The 20,086-nt window shown below is 48.5% G+C and overlaps 1 protein-coding gene across 1 annotated transcript in view; it reads left to right on the top strand.

The window, feature by feature from the left end:
* LOC112215270 (CDK5 and ABL1 enzyme substrate 2-like) overlaps positions 1–19,788 on the top strand; it is a 58,367-nt gene extending 38,579 nt beyond the window's left edge. The window contains exons 6-10 of the mRNA XM_042299951.1: positions 4,569–4,734; positions 10,398–10,495; positions 13,329–13,435; positions 14,049–14,253; positions 16,081–19,788. Of these exons, the coding sequence (XP_042155885.1) occupies positions 4,569–4,734; positions 10,398–10,495; positions 13,329–13,435; positions 14,049–14,253; positions 16,081–16,221 (717 nt within the window). The 3' untranslated portion in view covers positions 16,222–19,788. The remainder of the gene's footprint in view (positions 1–4,568; positions 4,735–10,397; positions 10,496–13,328; positions 13,436–14,048; positions 14,254–16,080) is intronic.
* The last annotated feature ends 298 nt before the right edge of the window (positions 19,789–20,086 follow it).

The following is a 20,086-nucleotide window of genomic DNA, read 5'->3' as shown; positions in this document are numbered from 1 at the left end:
GGATACATGCCTGCACAGCCACTACACAACACAACACTAAACAATACATGAATTGCACTATAACGGAGACAAGCGGTGCCCACAATCTGTTAGGGCCTAAATAAAGCTGTCCCACAGCAGTCCCAACATCTTACCACTGCTACACCTGGCTATCAGAGGAGCCTTGTCTGGCAGCGAAACAGTTCATTCGGCCTCATTTACTGCATTAAAAAAAAACAGCTGATATGGCTGACTTGCTTAAAGAAATGTGGTTTCTACTGACAATTGAGATGTACAAACTATGACATATTGGGACAACAAGCGGATAAGAGGCAATCCGTAATTTCGATGAAGACATTAATGAGCAAGCTAGGACGGACATAGTCAATATAACTATTTGTTCAGCACTTTTGAAATGTACTGCGACAGAATCGGAAAAAGTTGAATCATGATGACGTCATTGATCTTCAGGTCGTACCTCTAGAAAGAGGCTGGATTTACAATTCCGAGTTGGATGACGGTTGCTCTGTAGCCGGCCGTGTCAGAGCTGTGGTTGTTCTGTAGCCGGGCGTGTCAAAGCTGTAGTCGGCCGTGTCAGAGCTGTAGTCGGCCGTGTCAGAGCTGTAGTCGGCCGTGTCAGAGCTGTAGCCGGCCGTGTCAGAGCTGTAGCCGGCCGTGTCAGAGCTTTGGTTGCTCTGTAGCCGGCCATGTCAGAGCTGTGGTTGCTCTGTAGCCGGCCGTGTCAGAGCTGTAGCCGGCCGTGTCAGAGAGCTGTAGCCGGCTGTGTCAGAGCTGTGGTTGCTCTGTAGCCGGCCATGTCAGAGCTGTGGTTGCTCTGTAGCCGGCCGTGTCAGCGCTGTGGTTACTCTGTAGCCGACCGTGTCAGCGCTGTGGTTGCTCTGTAGCCGGCCGTGTCAGCGCTGTGGTTACTCTGTAGCCGACCGTGTCAGCGCTGTGGTTGCTCTGTAGCCGACCGTGTCAGCGCTGTGGTTGCTCAGTAGCTGGCCGTGTCAGCGCTGTGGTTGCTCTGTAGACTGCCGTGTCAGCGCTGTGGTTGCTCTGTAGCCGGCCGTGTCAGAGCTGTGGCTGCTCTGTAGCCGGCCGTGTCAGCGCTGTGGTTACTCTGTAGCCGACCGTGTCAGCGCTGTGGTTGCTCTGTAGCCGGCCGTGTCAGCGCTGTGGTTACTCTGTAGCCGACCGTGTCAGCGCTGTGGTTGCTCTGTAGCCGACCGTGTCAGCGCTGTGGTTGCTCAGTAGCTGGCCGTGTCAGCGCTGTGGTTGCTCTGTAGACTGCCGTGTCAGCGCTGTGGTTGCTCTGTAGCTGGCCGTGTCAGAGCTGTGGCTGCTCTGTAGCCGGCCGTGTCAGAGCTGTAGTCGGCCGTGTCAGAGCTGTAGTCGGCCGTGTCAGAGCTGTAGTCGGCCGTGTCAGAGCTGTAGCCGGCCATGTCAGAGCTGTAGCCGGCCGTGTCAGAGCTGTAGCCGGCCGTGTCAGAGCTGTAGTTGGCCGTGTCAGAGCTGTGGTTGCTCTGTAGCCGGCCATGTCAGAGCTGTGGTTGCTCTGTAGCTGGCCGTGTCAGCGCTGTGGTTGCTCTGTAGCTGGCCGTGTCAGAGCTGTGATTGCGCTGTAGCCGGCCGTGTCAGAGCTGTAGCCGGCCGTGTCAGAGCTGTAGCCGGCCGTGTCAGAGCTGTAGCCGGCCGTGTCAGAGCTGTAGCCGGCCGTGTCAGAGCTGTGGTTGCTCTGTAGCCAGCCCTGTCAGAGCTGTGGTTGCTCTGTAGCGGGCGGGTCAGAGCTGTGGTTGCTCTGTAGTCGGCCGTGTCAGCGCTGTGGTTGCTCTGTAGCCGGCCATGTCAGCGCTGTGGTTGCTCTGTAGCGGGCGGGTCAGAGCTGTGGTTGCTCTGTAGCCGGCCGTGTCAGCGCTGTGGTTGCTCTGTAGCCGGCCGTGTCAGAGCTGTAGCCGGCCGTGTCAGAGCTGTAGCCGGCCGTGTCAGAGCTGTAGCCGGCCGTGTCAGAGCTGTAGTCGGCCGTGTCAGAGCTGTAGCCGGCCGTGTCAGAGCTGTGGTTGCTCTGTAGCCGGCCGTGTCAGAGCTGTGGTTGCTCTGTAGCGGGCGGGTCAGAGCTGTGGTTGCTCTGTAGCCGGCCGTGTCAGCGCTGTGGTTGCTCTGTAGCCGGCCATGTCAGAGCTGTGGTTGCTCTGTAGCGGGCGGGTCAGAGCTGTGGTTGCTCTGTAGCCGGCCGTGTCAGCGCTGTGGTTGCTCTGTAGCCGGCCGTGTCAGAGCTGTAGCCGGCCGTGTCAGAGCTGTAGCCGGCCGTGTCAGAGCTGTAGCCGGCTGTGTCAGAGCTGTAGTCGGCCGTGTCAGAGCTGTAGCCGGCCGTGTCAGAGCTGTGGTTGCTCTGTAGCCGGCCGTGTCAGCGCTGTGGTTGCTCTGTAGCCGGCCATGTCAGCGCTGTGGTTGCTCTGTAGCGGGCGGGTCAGAGCTGTGGTTGCTCTGTAGCCGGCCGTGTCAGCGCTGTGGTTGCTCTGTAGCCGGCCGTGTCAGAGCTGTAGCCGGCCGTGTCAGAGCTGTAGCCGGCCGTGTCAGAGCTGTAGCCGGCTGTGTCAGAGCTGTAGCCGGCCGTGTCAGAGCTGTAGCCGGCTGTGTCAGAGCTGTAGTCGGCCGTGTCAGAGCTGTGGTTGCTCTGTAGCCGGCCGTGTCAGAGCTGTGGTTGCTCTGTGGCGGGCGGGTCAGAGCTGTGGTTGCTCTGTAGCCGGCCGTGTCAGCTCTGTGGTTGCTCTGTAGCCGGCCATGTCAGAGCTGTGGTTGCTCTGTAGCGGGCGGGTCAGAGCTGTGGTTGCTCTGTAGCCGGCCGTGTCAGAGCTGTGGTTGCGCTGTAGCCGGCCGTGTCAGAGCTGTGGTTGCGCTGTAGCCGGCCGTGTCAGAGCTGTGGTTGCTCTGTAGCGGGCGGGTCAGAGCTGTGGTTGCTCTGTAGCCGGCCGTGTCAGCGCTGTGGTTGCTCTGTAGCCGGCCATGTCAGCGCTGTGGTTGCTCTGTAGCGGGCGGGTCAGAGCTGTGGTTGCTCTGTAGCCGGCCGTGTCAGCGCTGTGGTTGCTCTGTAGCCGGCCGTGTCAGAGCTGTGGTTGCGCTGTAGCCGGCCGTGTCAGAGCTGTGGTTGCTCTGTAGCCGGCCGTGTCAGAGCTGTAGTCGGCCGTGTCAGAGAGCTGTAGCCGGCCGTGTCAGAGCTGTAGTCGGCCGTGTCAGAGCTGTAGTCGGCCGTGTCAGAGCTGTGGTTGCTCTGTAGCCGGCCGTGTCAGAGCTGTGGTTGCGCTGTAGCCGGCCGTGTCAGAGCTGTGGTTGCGCTGTAGCCGGCCGTGTCAGAGCTGTGGTTGCTCTGTAGCCGGCCGTGTCAGAGCTGTAGCCGGCCGTGTCAGAGCTGTAGCCGGCCGTGTCAGAGCTGTAGCCGGCCGTGTCAGAGCTGTAGCCGGCCGTGTCAGAGCTGTAGCCGGCCGTGTCAGAGCTGTAGTCGGCCGTGTCAGAGCTGTAGCCGGCCGTGTCAGAGCTGTAGCCGGCCGTGTCAGAGCTGTAGCCGGCCGTGTCAGAGCTGTGGTTGCTCTGTAGCCGGCTGTGTCACAGCTGTAGCCGGCAGTGTCAGAGCTGTGGTTGCTCTGTAGCCGGCCATGTCAGAGCTGTGGTTGCTCTGTAGCCGGGCGTGTCAGAGCTGTAGCCGGCCGTGTCAGAGCTGTAGCCGGCCGTGTCAGAGCTGTAGCCGGCCGTGTCAGAGCTGTGGTTGCTCTGTAGCTGGCCGTGTCAGAGCTGTGGTTGCTCTGTAGCCGACCGTGTCAGAGCTGTTCTGTCCCTCTGGCCATCAGCAGATAGACTGTACATCCTAAGCTGTGGGATTGGTTGATCTCCTGATCTAATGGTGTCCAGTACTCCCCCGCTTGGCATTTTTCCTATTTTTTCAACCTGGAATTCAAATAGATTTTGGAGGGGGGTTTGTATCATTTGATTGGTGCCATATTATTTCCATTTATTAATAATGGATTTAATGGTGCTCTGTGGGATGTTCAACCTTTCTGATATTTTTTTATAACCCAACCCTAATCTGTACTTTTCCACAACTGTGTCCCTGACCTGTTTGGAGAGCTCCTTGGTCTTCATGGTGCCACTTGGTTGGCGTTGTCCCTTGCTTGGTGGTGTTACAGACTCTGGGGCCTTTCAGAACAGGTGTAAATATACTCAGATCATGTGACACTTAGATTGCACACAGGTGGACTTTATTTAACTAATTATGTGACTTCTGAAGGTAATTGGTTGCACCAGATCGTATTTAGGGGCTTCATAGCAAAGGAGGTGAATACATATGCACTCACCACTTTTCACTTTTTTATTTTTGAGAATTCTTTGAAACAAGTTATTTTTTTCATTTCACTAGTTTGGACTATTTTGTGTATGTCGATTACATGAAATAAAAATAAAAATCCATTTAAATTACAGGTTGTAAAGCAACAAAATAGGAAAAATGCCAAGGGGGATGAATACTTTTGCAAGGCACTGTATTTGATTGATTGATTGGTTTATTTATTGACTGGTTGATTGATCTTCCTCCATAGACGGTGTCATATGCCCAGTTTCTGTACCCGACCAACGCCCTGGTCCGTCAGAAGACCCCCTCGGTGGACATTACCCTCCAGGTGCCCCTCAACCAGGTGACCCGGAACAGTAACCCCAGAAACTACACCCCAACCAGGCTAAACTGCAACGTGGGACTGGATCTGGGTAAGAACCCCAAAACGACACCTTAACTCCCAACGTGGGACTGGAATTTTTAGTATTTATTTAACCAGGTTGTAATATGGTGAAAATTCTTAGTCCATTAGAGGGAGCTATTACCATGTAGTGGACTGACTGCACATGCTGTCCACAGGGATATGAACTGGTATACTTCACTGTGGGTCTGTCTGTGGTGCTCTGCCTTGATGTGCTGTCCTTGGCTATTTCCACATTTTGTTACGTTACAGCCTTATTCTTAAAGAAAAAATCAATCTACACACAATACCCCATAATGACATCACAATACCCCATAATGACAAAACAAAAAACAGGTTTTTAGAAATGTTTGCTAATTCATCAAATAAATAAAACCGGAAATATCACATTTACATAAATATTCAGACCTTTTACTCAGTACTTTGTTGAAGCACCTTGGACAGCGATTACAGACTTGAGTCTTCTTGGGTTTGACGCTACAAGCTTGGCACACCTGTATTTGGGGAGTTTCTCCCATTCTTCTCTGCAGATCCTCTCAAGCTCTGTCAGGATGGATGGGGAGTGTTCCTGCACAGCTATTTTCAGGTCTCTCCAGAGATGTTTGATCGGGTTCAAGTCCGGGCTCTGGCTGGGCCACTCAAGGAAATTCAGAAACTTGTGCTGAAGCCACTCCTGCGTTGTCTTGGCTGTGTGCTTAGGGTCTTTGTCCTGTTGGTAGGAGAACCTTCATCCCAGTCTGAGGTCCTGAGTGCTCTGGAGCAGGTTTTCATCAAGGATCTCTCTGTACTTTGCTCCTTTAATCTTTGCCTCGATCCTGACTAGTCTCCCAGCCCCTGCTGCTGAAAAACATCCCCACAGCATGATGATGCTCCCACCACACTTCACCGTAGGAATGGTGCCAGGTTTCATCCAGACGTGACTCTTGGCATTCAGGCCAAAGAGTTAAATCTTGGTTTCATCAGACCAGAGAATCTTGTTTCTACAAGTGGTCTGTCATGTGCCTTTTACTGAGGAATGGTTTGTGTCAGGCCACTCTACCATAAAGGCCTGATTGGTGGAGTGCTGCAGAGATGGTTGTTCTTCTGGAAGATTCTCCCATCTCCACAGAGGAACTCTATAGCTCTGTCAGAGTGACCCTCGGGTTCTTGGTCACCTCCCTGACCAAGGCCATTCTCCCCCGATTGCTCAGTTTGGCTGGGCGGCCAGTTCTAGAAAGAGTCTTGGTGGTTCCGAACTTCTTCCATTTAAGAATGATGGAGGCCACTGTGTTCTTGGGGAACTTTCAAATCAAATCAAATTTTATTTGTCACATACACATGGTTAGCAGATGTTAATGCGAGTGTAGCGAAATGCTTGTGCTTCTAGTTCCGACAATGCAGTAATAACGAACAAGTAATCTAACTAACAATTCCACAAAAAAAAACTACTGTCTTATACACAGTGTAAGGGGATAAAGAATATGTACATAAGGATATATGAATGAGTGATGGTACAGAGCAGCATAGGCAAGATACAGTAGATGATATCGAGTACAGTATATACATATGAGATGAGTATGTAAACCAAGTGGCATAGTTAAAGTGGCTAGTGATACATGTATTACATAAGGATGCAGTCGATGATATAGAGTACAGTATCTACGTATGCATATGAGATGAATAATGTAGGGTAAGTAACATTATATAAGGTAGCATTGTTTAAAGTGGCTAGTGATATATTTACATCATTTCCCATCAATTCCCATTATTAAAGTGGCTGGAGTAGAGTCAGTGTCATTGACAGTGTGTTGGCAGTAGCCACGCAATGTTAGTGGTGGCTGTTTAACAGTCTGATGGCCTTGAGATAGAAGCTGTTTTTCAGTCTCTCGGTCCCAGCTTTGATGCACCTGTACTGACCTCGCCTTCTGGATGACAGCGGGGTGAACAGGCAGTGGCTCGGGTGGTTGATGTCCTTGATGATCTTTATGGCCTTCCTGTAGCATCGGGTGGTGTAGGTGTCCTGGAGGGCAGGTAGTTTGCCCCCGGTGATGCATTGTGCAGACCTCACTACCCTCTGGAGAGCCTTACGGTTGAGGGCGGTGCAGTTGCCATACCAGGCGGTGATACAGCCCGCCAGGATGCTCTCGATTGTGCATCTGTAGAAGTTTGTGAGTGCTTTTGGTGACAAGCCGAATTTCTTCAGCCTCCTGAGGTTGAAGAGGCGCTGCTGCGCCTTCCTCACGATGCTGTCTGTGTGAGTGGACCAATTCAGTTTGTCTGTGATGTGTATGCCGAGGAACTTAAAACTTGCTACCCTCTCCACTACTGTCCCATCGATGTGGATGGGGGTGTTCCCTCTGCTGTTTCCTGAAGTCCACAATCATCTCCTTAGTTTTGTTGACGTTGAGTGTGAGGTTATTTTCCTGACACCACACTCCGAGGGCCCTCACCTCCTCCCTGTAGGCCGTCTCGTCGTTGTTGGTAATCAAGCCTACCACTGTTGTGTCGTCTGCAAACTTGATGATTGAGTTGGAGGCGTGCATGGCCACGCAGTCGTGGGTGAACAGGGAGTACAGGAGAGGGCTCAGAACGCACCCTTGTGGGGCCCCAGTGTTGAGGATCAGCGGGGAGGAGATGTTGTTGCCTACCCTCACCACCTGGGGGCGGCCGTCAGGAAGTCCAGTACCCAGTTGCACAGGGCGGGGTCGAGACCCAGGGTCTCGAGCTTGATGACGAGCTTGGAGGGTACTATGGTGTTGAATGCCGAGCTGTAGTCGATGAACAGCATTCTCACATAGGTATTCCTCTTGTCCAGATGGGTTAGGGCAGTGTGCAGTGTGGTTGAGATTGCATCGTCTGTGGACCTATTTGGGCGGTAAGCAAATTGGAGTGGGTCAAAGGTGTCAGGTAGGGTGGAGGTGATATGGTCCTTGACTAGTCTCTCAAAGCACTTCATGATGACGGATGTGAGTGCTACGGGGTGGTAGTCGTTTAGCTCAGTTACCTTAGCTTTCTTGGGAACAGGAACAATGGTGGCCCTCTTGAAGCATGTGGGAACAGCAGACTGGTATAGGGATTGGTTGAATATGTCCGTAAACACACCGGCCAGCTGGTCTGCGCATGCTCTGAGGGCGCGGCTGGGGATGCCGTCTGGGCCTGCAGCCTTGCGAGGGTTAACACGTTTAAATGTCTTACTCACTTCGGCTGCAGTGAAGGAGAGACCGCATGTTTTCGTTGCAGGCCGTGTCAGTGGGACTGTATTGTCCTCAAAGCGGGCAAAAAGTTATTTAGTCTGCCTGGGAGCAAGACATCCTGGTCCGTGACTGGGCTGGGTTTCTTCCTGTAGTCCGTGATTGACTGTAGACCCTGCCACATGCCTCTTGTGTCTGAGCCGTTGAATTGAGATTCTACTTTGTCTCTGTACTGGCGCTTAGCTTGTTTGATAGCCTTGCGGAGGGAATAGCTGCACTGTTTGTATTCAGTCATGTTACCAGACACCTTGCCCTGATTAAAAGCAGTGGTTCGTGCCTTCAGTTTCACATGAATGCTGCCATCAATCCACGGTTTCTGGTTAGGGAATGTTTTAATTGTTGCTATGGGAACGACATCTTCAACGCAGGTTCTAATGAACTCGCACACCGTATCAGCATATTCGTCAATGTTGTTGTCTGACGCAATACGAAACATCTCCCAGTCCACGTGATGGAAGCAGTCTTGGAGTGTGGAGTCAGCTTGGTCGGACCAGCGTTGGACAGACCTCAGCGTGGGAGCTTCTTGTTTTAGTTTCTGTCTGTAGGCAGGGATCAACAAAATGGAGTCGTGGTCAGCTTTTCCGAAAGGGGGGCGGGGCAGGGCCTTATATGCGTCGCGGAAGTTAGAGTAACAATGATCCAGGGTCTTTCCACCCCTGGTTGCGCAATCGATATGCTGATAAAATTTAGGGAGTCTTGTTTTCAGATTAGCCTTGTTAAAATCCCCAGCTACAATGAATGCAGTCTCCGGATAAATCGTTTCCAGTTTGCAAAGAGTCAAATAAAGTTCGTTCAGAGCCATAGATGTGTCTGCTTGGGGGGGGGATATATACGGCTGTGATTATAATCAAAGAGAATTCTCTTGGTAGATAATGTGGTCGACATTTGATTGTGAGGAATTCTAAATCAGGTGAACAGAAGGATTTGAGTTCCTGTATATTTCTTTCATCACACCATGTCTCGTTAGCCATAAGGCATACGCCCCCGCCCCTCTTCTTACCAGAAAGATGTTTGTTTCTGTCGGCGCGATGCGTGGAGAAACCCGTTGGCTGCACCGCCTCGGATAGCGTCTCTCCAGTGAGCCATGTTTCCGTGAAGCAGAGAACGTTACAGTCTCTGATGTCCCTCTGGAATGCTACCCTTGCTCGGATTTCATCAACCTTGTTGTCAAGAGACTGGACATTGGCAAGAAGAATGCTAGGGAGTGGTGCACGATGTGCCCGTCTCCGGAGTCTGACCAGAAGACCGCTTCGTTTCCCTCTTTTTCTGAGTCGTTTTTTTTTTTGTTCGCTGCATGTGATCCACTCGGTTACACTGGTTGTAAGGCAGAACACGGGATCCGCATCGCGAAAAACATATTCTTGGTCGTACTGATGGTGAGTTGACGCTGATCTTATATTCAGTAGTTCTTCTCGGCTGTATGTAATGAAACCTAAGATGACCTGGGGTACTAGTGTAAGAAATAACACGTAAAAAAACAAAAAACTGCATAGTTTCCTAGGAACGCGAAGCGAGGCGGCCATCTTTGTCGGCGCCGGAAGTACTCTTTCCCCCTGGGACTGCTGCCCTGTCTCTTTCCCCCTGGGACTGCTGCCCTGTCTCTTTCCCCCTGGGACTGCTGCCCTGTCTCTTTCCCCCTGGGACTGCTGTCTGTGTCCCTTCACACTGGCCAGCAGATAGACCCAGAGAGATGAACCTGGTCCTTCTGACCCAGAGAGGTGAACCTGGTCCTTCTGACCCAGAGATATGAACTGGGTCCTACAGACCCAAAGAGATTGACTGGGTCCTACAGACCCAGGCCAGGGGTAGAATGTTATTGAGAAGAGAGAGAGCTGGAGCATTCTGCTTTATCCACCACTGATCAGAGGGCAGAGAGACAGAGAGGGCAGAGAGACAGAGAGGGCAGAGAGACAGAGAGGGCAGAGAGGGCAGAGAGACAGAGAGAGACAGAGAGGGCAGAGAGAGACAGAGAGGGCAGAGAGAGACAGAGAGGGCAGAGAGAGACAGAGAGGGCAGAGAGAGACAGAGAGGGCAGAGAGAGACAGAGAGGGCAGAGAGGGCAGAGAGAGACAGAGAGGGCAGAGAGAGACAGAGGGCAGAGAGAGACAGAGAGGGCAGAGAGGGCAGAGAGAGACAGAGGGCGGAGGGGCAGAGAGATAGAGGACAGAGGGCCACTTCCACTTGCCTCTTCCAGTTTTGAGGTAATGCTGCAATTAGTTGGTTGTAACTTTGGGTAGAGCAGACATTCCTATATATTTGTGTTGCTACATTTGGGACATAACTTCGCCAGTCCTATTTATGATTTACAACGATTATACCTTTTTTCTTTATTTTTTTTATTGAAAAATATGTTGTTGTTTTTTAAATCAATTAGTATATTTTGAGTGTAACCACTGTGTATTAATGTTTTATGTATCTACTTGTATGCTTCTGTCCTCTCCAGGTGTGGATGAGGCATCAGACTATGACCCCAACCTTCTGAGTGACCCCCAGTGGCCCTGTGGGAAACACAAGAGAGTCCTGATCTTCGCCTCATACATGGTGAGAGAGAGAGAGAGAGAGAGAGAGACATACACACACCTTATTTTCACCTCATACATGGTGCCGAGAGAAAGAAAGAGAGAGACATACACACACTGTCACGTTCGTTATGTCGATGAGACCGAGGCGCAGTGTGAGATGAATACATTCTCCTTTTATTAAAACGGAGAACACTTAAACTAACGAAATAACAAAACGAACGTGAAGCCTGAAACACGAGTGCTGACATGCAACTACACATAGACATAACAACCCACAAAATAACCAAGGAAGATGGCTGCCTAAATATGGTTCCCAATCAGAGACAACGATAAACAGCTGCCTCTGATTGAGAACCAATCTAGACAACCATAGACATATAAACACCTAGACTAGGAAAACCCCTAGACAATACAAAACTAAACAAACCACCCTTGTCACACCCTGACCTAACCAACATCATAAAGAAAACAAGGATAACTACGGTCAGGGCGTGACATATACACCTTATGTTCACCTCATACAGGGTGAGAGAGATGGGGAGGAGAGACACAGAGAATGAGAGCTGGAGGGAGGAGGAGAGAGATAATGAGAGATGGAGGGAGGAGGAGAGAGATAATGAGAGATGGAGGGAGGAGGAGAGAGATAATGAGAGATGGATAGAGGAGGAGAGAATGAGAGCTGGAGGGAGGAGAGAAAATGAGAGCTGGAGGGAGGAGAGAGAATGAGAGCTGGAGGGAGGAGAGAATGAGAGCTGGAGGGAGGAGAGAATGAGAGCTGGAGGGAGGAGAGAGAATGAGAACTGGAGGCATTTCGCTACACTTGCAATAACATCTGTTAAATATGTGTATGTGATATCAGAGAGTCTCAATACACAGAGCCATGACCTATCAGAGAGTCTCAATGCACAGAGCCATGACCTATCAGAGAGTCTCAATGCACAGAGCCATGACCTATCAGAGAGTCTCAATGCACAGAGCCATGACCTATCAGAGAGTCTCAATGCACAGAGTCATGACCTATCAGAGAGTCTCAATGCACAGTCATGACCTATCAGAGAGTCTCAATGCACAGAGCCATGACCTATCAGAGAGTCTCAATGCACAGAGCCATGACCTATCAGAGAGTCTCAATGCACAGAGCCATGACCTATCAGAGAGTCTCAATGCACAGAGCCATGACCTATCAGAGAGTCTCAATGCACAGAGCCATGACCTATCAGAGAGTCTCAATGCACAGAGCCATGACCTATCAGAGAGTCTCAATGCACAGAGCCATGACCTATTATTTATTTATTTATTATTTATTTACCTTTATTAAACCAGGTAGGCAAGTTGAGAACAAGTTCTCATTTACAATTGCGACCTGGCCAATATAAAGCAAAGCAGTTCGACAGATACAACGACACAGAGTTACACATGGAGTAAAACAAACATACAGTCAATAATACAGTATAAACAAGTCTATATACGATGTGAGCAAATGAGGTGAGAAGGGAGGTAAAGGTAAAAAAGGCCATGGTGGCAAAGTAAATACAATATAGCAAGTAAAACACGAATGGTAGATTTGCAGTGGAAGAATGTGCAAAGTAGAAATAAAAATAATGGGGTGCAAAGGAGCAAAATAAATTAATTAATTAAATACAGTAGGGAAAGAGGTCGTTGTTTGGGCTAAATTATAGGTGGGCTATGTACAGGTGCAGTAATCTGTGAGCTGCTCTGACAGTTGGTGCTTAAAGCTAGTGAGGGAGATAAGTGTTTCCAGTTTCAGAGATTTTTGTAGTTCGTTCCAGTCATTGGCAGCAGAGAACTGGAAGGAGAGGCGGCCAAAGAAAGAATTGGTTTTGGGGGTGACTAGAGAGATCTACCTGCTGGAGCGCGTGCTACAGGTGGGAGATGCTATGGTGACCAGCGAGCTGAGATAAGGGGGGACTTTACCTAGCAGGGTCTTGTAGATGACATGGAGCCAGTGGGTTTGGCGACGAGTATGAAGCGAGGGCCAGCCAACGAGAGCGTACAGGTCGCAATGGTGGGTAGTATATGGGGCTTTGGTGACAAAACGGATCACGTACCATGTGCTCTGATTACGTCGGTAACCAGTTTATAACAGCAGTAAGTCACATCAGGGGTTTGTGATATATGGCCAATATACCACGGCTAAGAGCTGTGTCCAGGCTGTGATACCAGACTCTATGGAATGTGTATACTGTAAATATATATGTATCAGCATGTACAGGTTTATTTTACTAGTATACACAGTGTACAGTACAGGAGTCCATTCATGCAAAGATATCATTATTAGATGTCATTTATGGACCTCCTTGTCATTGTGCAAACCAAAAAACACTATACAGAAGTTAAATATTCTCTCTCTCTCTCCCTCCCTCTTTTCCTCCCTCCCTCCCTCCCTCCCTCTTTTCCTCCCTCCCTCCCTCTTTTCCTCCCTTTTCCTCCCTCCCTCCCTCTTTCTCTCCCTCCCTCCCTCTTTACCTCCCTCCCTGTCCACCTCTCTCTCTCTCCCTCTTTTCCTCCCTCCCTCTTTCCCTCCCTCCCTCTTTCCCTCCCTCTTTTCCTCCCTCCCTCCCTCCCTCTTTCCCTCCCTCCCTCCCTCTTTCCCTCCCTCTTTTCCTCCCTCCCTCCCTCTTTTCCTCCCTCCCTCCCTCTTTACCTCCCTCCCTGTCCACCTCTCTCTTTCTCTCTCCCTCTCTCCCTCCCTCTTTACCTCCCTCCCTGTCCACCTCTCTCTTTCTCTCTCCCTCTCTCCCTCCCTATCTCTCCCTCCCTATCTCCCCCCCTATCTCTCCCTCCCTATCTCTCCCTCCCCCTCTCCCTCCCTATCTCTCCTCCCTCTCTAGACGACAGTGATAGAGTATGTGAAGCCGTCTGATCTGAAGAAGGACATGAACGAGACGTTTAAAGAGAAGTTTCCTCAAGTCAAGCTGACTCTCAGCAAGATCAGGAGGTATACTACTGGTGTGTGTGTGTGTGTGTGTGTGTGTGTGTGTGTGTGTGTGTGTGTGTGTGTGTGTGTGTGTGTGTGTGTGTGTGTGTGTGTGTGTGTGTGTGTGTGTGTGTGTGTGTGTGTGTGTGTGTGTGTGTGTGTGTGTGTGTGTCATGTCCATAGATGTTCAGTATGCTTTGTCTTACTCTAATCCTAACACCTGCTTTTCCCCCCTCTCTCTCTCTTCCCCCTCTCTCTCTTCCCCCTCTCTCTCTTCCCCCTCTCTCTCTTCCCCCTCTCTCTCTCTCCCCCTCCCTCTTCCCCCCTCTCTCTTCCCCCCTCTCTCTTTCCCCCTCTCTCTCTCTTCCCCTCTCTCTCTCTTCCCCCTCTCTCTCTTCCCCCTCTCTCTCTTCCCCCCTCTCTCTCTTCTCCCCTCTCTCTCTCCCCCTCTCTCTCTCCCCCCCTCTCTCTCTTCCCCCTCTCTCTTCCCCCCTCTCTCTTCCCCCCTCTCTCTCTTCCCCCCTCTCTCTCTTCCCCCTCTCTCTTTCCCCCTCTCTCTCTCTTCCCCCTCTCTCTCTCTTCCCCCTCTCTCTCTTTCCCCCTCTCTCTTTCCCCCCCTCTCTCTCTCCTCCAGTCTAAAGAGAGAGATGCGTACAGTGGGTGACGACTGCGGCCTGCAGGCGGTCACCGTGGCGATGGCATTTGTTTACTTTGAGAAGCTGGTCCTCCAGGGACGACTCAACAAACACAACAGGAAGTTGGTCTCTGGAGCCTGCGTGCTGCTCGCTGCTAAGATCAGCAGCGACCTCAAGAAGCAGGACGTCACTCAGCTCATAGATGTATTGTCCTTTTGCAATGACATAAACCTCAAAAAACCATCTATGTAGGCTATATGAAGGCTTTATGTAGGCTATATAAAGGCTTTATGTAGGCTATATAAAGGCTATATAAAGGCTTTATGTAAGCTATATAAAGGCTTTATGTAGGCTATATAAAGGCTTTATGTAGGCTATATAAAGGCTTTATGTAAGCTATATAAAGGCTTTATGTAGGCTATATAAAGGCTTTATGTAGGCTATATAAAGGCTTTATGTAGGCTATATAAAGGCTATATAAAGGCTTTATGTAGGCTATATAAAGGCTATATAAAGGCTTTATGTAGGCTATATAAAGGCTTTATGTAGGCTATATAAAGGCTTTATGTAGGCTATATAAAGGCTATATAAAGGCTTTATGTAGGCTATATAAAGGCTTTATGTAGGCTATATAAAGGCTATATAAAGGCTTTATGTAGGCTATATAAAGGCTTTATGTATGCTATGTAGTCATTCAGCGTTCCAATTCATCCCAAAGGTGTTCGATGGGTTGAGGTCAGGGCTCTGTGAAGGCCAGTCAAGTTCTTCCACACCATCTCGACAAACCATTTCTGCATGGACCTCGCTCTGTGCACGAGGGCATTGTCATGTTGAAACAGGAAAGGGCCTTCCCCAAACTATTGCCACAAAGCACAGAATTATATGATGCCTTTAGGCTATATAAAGGCTTTATGTAGGCTATATAAAGGCTTTATGTATGCTATGTAGTCATTCAGCGTTCCAATTCATCCCAAAGGTGTTCGATGGGTTGAGGTCAGGGCTCTGTGAAGGCCAGTCAAGTTCTTCCACACCATCTCGACAAACCATTTCTGCATGGACCTCGCTCTGTGCACGAGGGCATTGTCATGTTGAAACAGGAAAGGGCCTTCCCCAAACTGTTGCCACAAAGCACAGAATTGTCTAGAATGTCATTGTTAAGATTTCACTAAGGGGTCCGAACCATGAAAAACAGCCACAGACCATTATTTCTCCTCCACCAAACTTTACAGTTGGCACTATGCGTTGGGGCAGGTAGCGTTCCCCTGGCATCCGCCAAACCCAGATTAGTCCGTCGGACTGCCAGATGTTGAAGCGTGATTAATCACTCCAGAGAACGCATTTCCACTGCTCCAGAGTCCAATGGCGGCGAGTTTTACACCATTCCAACCGACACTTGGCATTGCACATAGTGATCTGAGGTTTGTGTGCGGCTGCTCGGCCATGGAAACCCATTTCATGAAGCTCCCAACAAACAGTTCTTGTGCTGACGTTGCTTCCAGAGGCATTTTGGGACTCAGTAATGAGAGTTGTAACCGAGGACAGACGATTTTTACGCGATATGTGCTTCAGAACTCGGTGGTCCCGTTCTGTTAGCTTGTGTGGCCTACCACTTTGCAGCTGAGCTGTTGTTGCTCCTAGACGTTTCCACTTCACAATAACAGCACTTACAGTTTACCGGGGCAGCTCACTTGTTGGAAAGGTGGCATCCTATGACGGTGCCACGTTGATAGTCACTGAGCTCTTCAGTAAGGCCATTCTACTGCCAGTGTTTGTCTATGGAGATTGCATGGCTGTCTGCTCGACTTTTATACACCTGTTAGTCACAGGTGTGGATGAATTAGCCGAATCCACTAATTTGAAGGGGTGTCCACATACTTTTGTATATATAGTGTATATTTACTCATATTAGGTTGCTAAAGGTCAGGTATTAGTGTATGGAAAGCCTGTAGAGGATCTGTACGGGCAATAGTAGAGCAACACAACTTTTCTAACAGGTCTCTTCCTCCTCTTCCCTCTTCTCTTCCTCTGCAGAAATTAGAGGAGCGTTTCCGTATCAGTCGGCGAGAGTTGATCCCGTTTGAGTTCACTATCCTTGTTGCCCTGGAGATGGCTCTGTACCTGCCTGAGAGAGCCATCATGCCACACTACCGACGCCTGGTGCAGCAGAACTAGGGCCACGCCCACTGCTGCACCCACGTGGACGGGAGCCATGCCTACAAGGGTCTGGAGACTGGACATGGGGGTGGAGTGAGGGGAGGAGCTACACCTGCTAGGTTCTGGAGACTGGTCTGGGAATTCTCTGCCCCCACACCTGGAAACCTGGGCGTTTGATACCATTCCACTCCAGCCATTACCACGAGCCCGTCCTCCCCAATTAAGGTGCCACCAACCCCCTGTGCTAAGCACCATAAAACTCAGAGACTTTACTCACCTCAGTAGCGACACTGGTATTTTACTCTCACCTTGAAGAAGTATAAATTACACCGATCAGTCTTCCTACATTTGCTGGTATTATTATCAACATACAGTATATAGTTACTACGCTTTCTAAACCTGAACGTTGCCATGCTTCCACGTGCCACAAGGGGGGGCTACAGTTCAGCAGTAGCATTGCAAGAATACCAGTTATGCTTCATACACACTTATAGGGCTGACCTAAACTGTACCGTTCTGGTTCGGGTTTTCTTCTCTCTTCACATGGTCCATTCCAGCAGGGTTCCAGCAGGGTTCCGGCAGGGTTCCAGCAGGGTTCAGGCAGCTTTGGTGGACGTGTCACCAGGCCAGTTTGGCTCGGTTTGGTCTTATATGTGGGAATCGGGCATAAGAGTAACACACAAACCAGGGAAGAACCTTCTCCATCACCTTCCTGCCAGCGCGTTAAAGGGAAAACAAAATGCTAGAAACATCAGATTTAACCAAAAAAGCAGTTTCATTTATTTATCCTGTTTTTAAATGTATATTTATTATATTTGATTTATTTCTTTGAAAAATAAGGGATGTTTATATTATAACCAAACCAGTTCATTATTCTGCACCTCTTTGTGGTGTACCTCACCTAAGTTTTCTTCCAGCATTATAACCAAACCTCCGTTAGTAAAATCTCGTCCCAAATAGATCCCTATTCCCTAACCAAGCATCCCTTAGTAAGGTGTCATCCCAAATAGAGCCCTATTCCCTAACCAAACCTCCGTTAGTAAAATGTCATCCCAAATAGAGCCCTATTCCCTAACCAAGTGTCCCTTAGTAAGGTGTCATCCCAAATAGAGCCCTATTCCCTAACCAAGCGTCCCTTAATAAAATGTCATCCCAAATAGAGCCCTATTCCCTAACCAAGCATCCCTTAGTAAGGTGTCATCCCAAATAGAGCCCTATTCCCTAACCAAGCGTCCCTTAATAAAATGTCATCCCAAATAGAGCCCTATTCCCTAACCAAGCATCCCTTAGTAAGGTGTCATCCCAAATAGAGCCCTATTCCCTAACCAAGCATCCCTTAGTAAGGTGTCATCCCAAATAGAGCCCTATTCCCTAACCAAGCATCCCTTAGTAAGGCGTCGTCCCAAATAGAGCCCTATTCCCTAACCAAGCATCCCTTAGTAAGGCGTCATCCCAAATAGAACCCTATTCCCTAACCAAGCATAGTACTCTTTGTGTATTGAAGTGATGGTGGTGATTGTTGCTATGAAAAAAGCCTCATCTTCCTAACCTTGTTACTGAGTTACTATATATATATATATATACAGAGATATACAGTGTATTATTCAACTCTATGTTAGAGGTGACATTGACTACAATGATCTAAGCACATTCTATGGTGCGTTGTGTTGTGTTGTCATGATGTTTTAATGTTTACGTGTGACTTAACATGTGCCACCGTATATATCCCTTTGCTTGGCATCCTAAATGGCACACTATTCCCTATGTAGTGCACTACTTCTGACCAGAAATTTCTATATATATATAATATAATAATACTATAATAGCACTATATAGGCTGATAGGGTGTCATTTGGGACAAATACCTTGTTATAAAGTTGTTGTTTTTTAAAAAATGTATCTTCATTTTACATTGAACTGTTTTAGACTTTTACATTTTTTTGTACCACATTTATTTATCGTTGTTGTTTATCGTTGTTGTTTTCTTCTTCAGTACGCTCTGAAGGTCGTTGAGGTCATATGTTTGACCCTGTACTTATCGTATTGCTATTTCCTTGTCTTCCATTTCATTCAGTCTCTGTTATAGTTTCCATTCAGTGTCTAAGTTCAAATGTTCTTTGAGAGAGTGACAACTTTGCTCAGTCACACTGTTATAATCATTGTTCTTGTGGTTATAGTAATGTTATAAACAGTTTTGATTCAAGTTTTTTTTTTTTCAAGTCAGTCAGAAGTTGGGCCTTGGTTAAGATACGTTTTTCATGTCAGTCAGAAGTTAGGCCTTGGTTAAGTTACGTTTTTCAAGTCAGTCAGAAGTCAGGCCTTGGTTAAGATACGTTTTTCATGTCAGTCAGAAGTCAGGCCTTGGTTAAGTTACGTTTTTCAAGTCAGTCAGAAGTTAGGCCTTGGTTAAGATACGTTTTTCATGTCAGTCAGAAGTCAGGCCTTGGTTAAGATACGTTTTTCATGTCAGTCAGAAGTCAGGCCTTGGTTAAGTTACGTTTTTCAAGTCAGTCAGAAGTTAGGCCTTGGTTAAGATACGTTTTTCATGTCAGTCAGAAGTCAGGCCTTGGTTAAGTTACGTTTTTCAAAAAGGGAGTTTTTTGTTGTTGCCACATTCCCCAAAGAGATACTGTGAACAGAATCATAAATTTGTAATGTGTTGTCAGACAGTATGGTTCATTTTAACAGTAGAATAGAGTATAGATATGTCCAGGATGGTGTGTGTGTGTGTGTGTGTGTGTGTGTGTGTGTGTGTGTGTGTGTGTGTGTGTGTGTGTGTGTGTGTGTTACTACTATGCGTTAACACTGTGAATGTCGGTGGAATGAACGGTGTTAGCGCCATCTGGTGGGCAACATTGCAATAACAGTACTGAGGAGATGTCCAATGAATGATGATTTTGAGGAAATGGACAAGGTTCATATTTTTGATCATTCTACATGTTGTGTTTTAAATAGCTGTCTGACAGAACACAAACACAACGAAATAAAGTGCCTGAGCAATATGACAAGAACGGCATCATAAATGGCACCCTATTCCGTACATATTTGACTACTTTCGACCAAAGTGCACTATAAAGAGAATGGGTTGGCATTTGAGATGCATACAATATCTCTATACAGATAAAGACTGATTTACTGTGTGTGATTTATTCATTTTTGATATTTTATTTACGCAGGGGGAGAACAAATCACAAATTCTGTCAGAAAATACTATGTTCCTTCAATCGTAACTTTCTCTTCCAAGTGGGCTGTTTTTAAACAGTGCGTTGTTGTAGAAAAACATTGTTGGTATTTTTTTTATGCGTTGAGACACTGACTTTACTTTGACCAAAACTCTGAATCTCTGGCAACCGGCCACAGTGCTTCCAATGTCCCAGAGACTGAATACAGATTCTGAATCTCTGGCCACAGTGCTTCCAATGCCCCAGAGACTGAATACAGATTCTGAATCTCTGGCCACAGTGCTTCCAATGCCCCAGAGACTGAATACAGATTCTGAATCTCTGGCCACAGTGCTTCCAATGCCCCAGAGACTGAATACAGATTCTGAATCTCTGGCCACAGTGCTTCCAATGCCCCAGAGACTGAATACAGATTCTGAATCTCTGGCCAATGCCCCCCAGAGACTGAATACAGATTCTGAATCTCTGGCAACCGCCCCAGAGACCACAGTGCTTCCAATGTCCCAGAGACTGAATACAGATTCTGAATCTCTGGCCACAGTGCTTCCAATGCCCCAGAGACTGAATACAGATTCTGAATCTCTGGCCACAGTGGAGACTGAATACAGATTCTGCTCTGGCCAATGCCCAATGTCCCAGAGACTGAATACAGATTCTGAATCTCTGGCCACAGTGCTTCCAATGCCCCAGAGACTGAATAC

This window comes from Oncorhynchus tshawytscha, linkage group LG16, assembly GCF_018296145.1.
Source record: "Oncorhynchus tshawytscha isolate Ot180627B linkage group LG16, Otsh_v2.0, whole genome shotgun sequence".
NCBI classification, from domain to species: domain Eukaryota; kingdom Metazoa; phylum Chordata; class Actinopteri; order Salmoniformes; family Salmonidae; genus Oncorhynchus; species Oncorhynchus tshawytscha.
The sequence above is the reverse complement of the archived record's forward strand: the minus strand, read 5'-3'. Positions and strand labels throughout refer to the sequence as shown.